The sequence below is a fragment of the Salvelinus namaycush genome, chromosome 23, assembly GCF_016432855.1.
Source record: "Salvelinus namaycush isolate Seneca chromosome 23, SaNama_1.0, whole genome shotgun sequence".
In the NCBI taxonomy this organism is placed as follows: Eukaryota; Metazoa; Chordata; class Actinopteri; order Salmoniformes; family Salmonidae; genus Salvelinus; species Salvelinus namaycush.
The window spans coordinates 32,131,830-32,137,546 of record NC_052329.1 but is presented as its reverse complement, the minus strand read 5'-3'; the positions used below and the strand labels follow the sequence as shown (position 1 = coordinate 32,137,546).

Here is a 5,717-nt window from a genome sequence, read left to right as displayed (position 1 = left end):
GGACAAATTAGTGGAGGTCAACATTTGTAATTGTACTGGCCCAATCAGAGTCCTGCATCTGTGCCTGCTGTGTCTTAAATGCTAAATGTCAATCAATAAAATCACAGTGTATGATATTTTTCAATCATTGTTACTTCTATAAGAGTAGTGGTTGGTTGTCTTCATTGACTGATCACAGTCTCTTATCTATTCATACAAAATTCTGACACCTACGGTGCCAGTCAAAAGTTTGGACACACCTACTCATTCAAGGGTTTTTCTTTATTCTTACTATTTTCTACATTGTATAATAATAGTGAAGACATCAAAACTATGAAATAACACATATGGAATCATGTAGTAACCAAAAAAGTGTTATATGTTAGATTCTTCAAAGTAGCCACCCTTTGCCTTGATGACAGCTTTGCACACGCTTGGCATTCTCTCAACCAGCTTCACCTGGAATGCTTTTCCAACAGTCTTGAAGGAGTTCCCACATATGAGCAATTGTTGGCTGCTTTTCCTTCACTCATCCCAAACCATCTCAAATGGGTTAAGGTCGAATGATTGTGGAGGCCAGGTCATCTGATGCAGCACTCCATCACTCTCCTATTTGGTCAAATAGCCCTTACACAGCCTGGAGGTTTGTGTTGGGTCATTGTCCTGTTGAAAAAGAAATGATAGTCCCACTAAGCGTAAACCAGATGGGATGGTGTATCGCTGCAGAATGGTGTGGTAGTCATGCTGGTTAAGTGTGCCTTGAATTCTAAATAAATCACTGACAGTGTCACCAGCAAAGCACCATCACACCTCCTCCTCCATGCTTCACGGTGGGAACCACACATGCGGAGATCATCGGTTCACCTACTCTGCGTCTCACAAAGACACAGCGGTTAGAACCAAAAATCTCAAATTTGGACTCATCAGACCAAAAGACAGATTTACAGCAGTCTAATGTCCATTGCTCATGTTTCTTGGCCCAAGCAAGTCTCTTCTTATTATTGGTGTCCTTTAGAATTGGTTTCTTTGCAGCAATTTCACCATGAAGGTGTCACGTTCCTGACCTGTTTTCTGTTGTTTTGTATGTGTTTAGTTGGTCAGGGCGTGAGTTGGGGTGGGTAGTCTATGTTATGTGTTTTCTATGTTGGGTTAATGTGTTGCCTGGTATGGTTCTCAATTAGAGGCAGGTGTTTGACGTTTCCTCTGATTGAGAACCATATTAAGGTAGGTTGTTCTCACTGTTTGTTTGTGGGTGATTGTTCCTGTGTCTGTGTATACCACATGGGACTGTTTCGTTTGTTCGTTCGTTTTAGGTAGTCTGTTCCTGTTCGTGCGTTCTTCGTCTATATTATGTATTCATCACCCGCTGCGCCTTGGTCCGTTCATTCACCACAAGACGAACGTTACAGAATCACCCACCAACAAAGGATCAAGCAGCGGTGTAACGGGAGAGAGCAACAGCGCACGAAGGAGGAATGGACATGGGAGGATGTTTTGGACGGCAAGGGTTGCTACACATGGGAGGAGATCCTGGCTGGAAAGGATCGCCTCCCATGGGAACAGCTGGAGGCAGCTCGGAGAGCAGAGGCTACCGGAGAGAGGAACCGGCGTTATGAGGGGACGCGACTAGCACGGAAGCCTGTGAGTCAAGCCCAAAAATTTCTTGGGGGGGGGGATAAAGGGGAGTGTGGCGAAGTCAGGTAGGAGACCTGCGCCAACTTCCCGGGCTTACCGTGGAGAGCGAGAGTACGGGCAGACACCGTGTTACGCAGTAGAGCGCATGGTGTCTCCTGTACGTGTTCATAGCCCGGTGCGGGTTATTCCACCTCCCCGCACTAGCCGGGCTAGATTGAGCATTGAGCCAAGTGCCATGAAGCCGGCTCTACATATCTGGCCTCCAGTACGTCTCCTCGGGCCGGTGTACATGGCACCAGCCTTACGCATGGTGTCCCCGGTTCGCCAACACAGCCCAGTGCGGGTTATTCCACCTCCCCGCACTGGACGGGCTACGGGGAGCATTCAACCAGGTAAGGTTGGGCAGGCTCAGTGCTCAAGGGAGCCAGTACGCCTGCACGGTCCGGTATATCCGGCGCCACCTTCCCGCCCCAGCCCAGTACTACCAGTTCCGGCACCACGCACCAAGCTTCCTGTGCGTCTCCAGAGCCCTGTTCCTCCTCCACGCACTAGCCCTATGGTGCGTGTCTCCAGCCCGGTACCACCAGTTCCGGCACCACGCATCAAGCCTCCTGTGCGTCTCCAGAGCCCTGTACGCACTGTTCCTTCTCCCCGTACTCGCCCTAAGGTGCGTGCCCTCAGCCCGGTACCACCAGTGCCGGTACCACGCACCAGGCCTATAGTGCGCATCGAGAGTCCAGTGTGCCCTGTTCCTGCTCCCCGCACTAGCCTTGAGGTGCGTGTCTCCAGTCCGGTACCACCTGTTCCGGCACCACGCACCAGGCCTACTGTGCGCCTCAGCAGGTCTGAGCCATCTGTCTGCCCAGCGCCGTCTGAGCCATCTGTCTGCCCAGCGCCGTCTGAGCCATCCGTCTGCCCAGCGCCGTCTGAGCCATCCGTCTGCCCAGCGCCGTCTGAGCCATCCGTCTGCCCAGCGCCGTCTGAGCCATCCGTCTGCCCAGCGCCGTCTGAGCCATCCGTCTGCCCAGTGCCGTCTGAGCCATCCGTCTGCCACGAGCCATTAGAGCCGCCCGTCTGTCCCGAGCCATTAGAGCCGTCCGTCAGTCAGGAGCCGCTAGAGCCGTCCGTCAGTCAGGAGCTGCCAGAGCCGCCAGCCAGTCAGGAGCTGCCAGAGCCGCCAGCCAGTCAGGAGCTGCCAGAGCCGCCAGCCAGTCAGGAGCTGCCAGAGCCGCCAGCCAGTCAGGAGCTGCCAGACCCGCCAGCCAGTCAGGAGCTGCCAGAGCCGCCAGCCAGTCAGGAGCTGCCAGAGCCGCCAGCCAGTCAGGAGCTGCCAGAGCCGCCAGCCAGTCAGGAGCTGCCAGAGCCGCCAGCCAGTCAGGAGCTGCCAGAGCCGCCCTCCAGTCATGAGCCGCCCTCCAGTCATGAGCTGCCCTCCAGTCATGAGCTGCCTTCCAGTCATGAGCTGCCCTACAGTCATGAGCTGCCCTACAGTCATGAGCTGCCCCACAGTCATGAGCTGCCCTCCAGTCATGAGCTGCCCTCCAGTTATGAGCTGCCCTCCAGTCATGAGCTGCCCTCCAGTCATGAGCTGCCCTCCAGTCATGAGCTGCCCTCCAGTCATGAGCTGCCTTCCAGTCATGAGCTGCCACCCAGTCCGGAGCTGCCACCCAGTCCGGAGCTGCCACTCAGTCCGGAGCTGCCACTCAGTCCGGAGCTGCCACTCAGTCCGGAGCTGCCCTACAGTCCGGAGCTGCCCTACAGTCCGGAGCTGCCCTACAGTCCGGAGCTGCCCTACAGTCCGGAGCTGCCCTACAGTCCGGAGCTGCCACTCAGTCCGGAGCTGCCACTCAGTCCGGAGCTGCCACTCAGTCCGGAGCTGCCACTCAGTCCGGAGCTGCCAGTAGTCCAGAGTTGTCCCTCTGTCCTAAGCTACCTCTCTGTCCGGAGCGATCTATCTGTCCTGAGCTACCTCTCTGTCCTGAGCTACCTCTCTGTCCTGAGCTACCTCTGTGTCCTGAGCTACCTTTGTGTCCTGAGTTGTCTCCTCTATTTAGGAGGGGCGTTGGTGAAGGTTCCTGGACCATGATCGGGGGCGAGGGTCGCCACTCAAGGGACGCTAAGGAGGGGGACAAAGACAGTGGTGGAGTGGTGTCCTCGTCCACCGCCGGAGCCGCCACCGCGGACAGATGCCCACCCAGACCCTCCCCTTGAGTTTTAGGGGTGCGCCCGGAGTTCGCACCTTGAGGGGGGGGTTCTGTCACGTTCTTGACCTGTTTTCTGTTGTTTTGTATGTGTTTAGTTGGTCAGGGCGTGAGTTGGGGTGGGTAGTCTATGTTATGTGTTTTCTATGTTGGGTTAATGTGTTGCCTGGTATGGTTCTCAATTAGAGGCAGGTGTTTGACGTTTCCTCTGATTGAGAACCATATTAAGGTAGGTTGTTCTCACTGTTTGTTTGTGGGTGATTGTTCCTGTGTCTGTGTATACCACATGGGACTGTTTCGTTTGTTCGTTCGTTTTAGGTAGTCTGTTCCTGTTCGTGCGTTCTTCGTCTATATTATGTATTCATCACCCGCTCCGCCTTGGTCCGTTCATTCACCACAAGACGAACGTTACAGAAGGCCTGATTCACACAGTCTCCTCTGAACAGTTGATGTTGAGATGTGTCTGTTACTTCAACTCTGTGAATAATTTATTTGGGCTGCAATTTCTGAGGCTGGTATCTCTGATGAACTTATCCTCTGCAGCAGAAGTAACTCTGGGTCTTACTTTTCTGTGGCGGTCCTGTTGAGAGCCAGTTTCATCACAGCGCTTGATGGTTTTTGCGACTGCACTTGAAGAAACTTTCAAAGTTCTTGAAAATGTCCGTATTGACTAACCGTCATGTCTTAAAGTAATGATGGACTGTCATTTTCTCTTTGCTTATTTGAGCTGTTCTTGCCATAATATGGACTTGGTCTTTTACCAAATAGGGCTATCTTCTGTATACCACCCCTACCTTGTCACAACACAACTGATTGGCTCAAACGCATTAAGAAGGAAAGAAATTCCACAAATGTACTTTTGACAAGGCAATGTTAATTGAAATGCATTCCAGGTGACTACCACATGAAGCTGGTTGAGAGAATGCCAAGAGCGTGCAAAGCTGTCATCAAGGCAAAGGGTGGCTACTTTAAAGAATCTCAAATATAAAATATATTTTGATTTGTTAAACACTTTTTTGATTACTACATGATTCCTTGTGTTATTTCATAGTTTTGATGTCTTCACTAAAAAAGAAAGAAAAACCCTTGAATGAGTAGGTGTGTCCAAACTTTTGACTGGTACTGTATGTGTCTGCAAGGAGAGGTGACTCAGACCTATATTACGAGATTGATTTAAAGGCAACCGTCGTCAATTAGGTCTCCTACTTCCAGGGGCTTTCTGTATGTATCAGAGAAGATGAGCCAGGTCAGGGTCAAGGGTCAATGGTGAACCCAGGTCAGAGTTCAGAGGTCAGCCTGGGGGGCAGAGGGAGCAGAAGGACATGTTGCCTGGGGGACTTTCAGTTCCTGGTGGTCCAATACTGACTCAATGTGACTGAGGAGGGAGGAGAAGAACTGAGGCACTCCCTCATAGCCTGGAAGAGAGGGACGGAAAGATATGGTTGATGAGGGAGAGAGCTAGAAAGAGAACATGAAATTGAGTAAGAGTGAAAGTGTAACATGGAAGCAAATATAGCAGAATAAAGTGACTTTGATGACTGTAAGTCGTTCTGGATAAGAGTGTCTGTTAATGACAAATGGAAATGAAGGATGGCCCAGTGACCTGGGAAGATGTTAATGTCGATGATAGTGAGGGTGTGTGTGTTGATGTTGACGATGACGTCCACCCCGAACAGAGCCATGCCCAGCTCTGCCCTCAGTTCTCTTACTAGGGCCACCATGGCCTCACCACTGGGGGGAGGCAACCTCGACACCTCCTCATCCAGCTGAGACACAACACCACAGGACAGATGATCAGTTCATCTGTTCAGGGTCCCTATTCACAAAGTGTATCAGAGTAGGAGTGCTGATCTAGGATCAGGTCCCCCTGTCTATGTGATCTTATTTGTTATGATCTAAAAA

At 51.7% G+C, this 5,717-nt stretch overlaps 1 protein-coding gene across 1 annotated transcript in view; it reads right to left on the bottom strand.

Moving 5' to 3' along the window:
• Window positions 1-5,099: 5,099 nt before the first annotated feature.
• The window catches only part of LOC120018641 (inositol-tetrakisphosphate 1-kinase-like), a 3,552-nt gene continuing 2,934 nt past the window's right edge, over window positions 5,100-5,717 (bottom strand). Inside the window, exons 9-10 of the mRNA XM_038961842.1 lie at window positions 5,419-5,581; window positions 5,100-5,230 (exon numbers count right to left, since the gene is read on the bottom strand). Coding sequence (XP_038817770.1) covers window positions 5,100-5,230; window positions 5,419-5,581 — 294 coding nt within the window. The remainder of the gene's footprint in view (window positions 5,231-5,418; window positions 5,582-5,717) is intronic.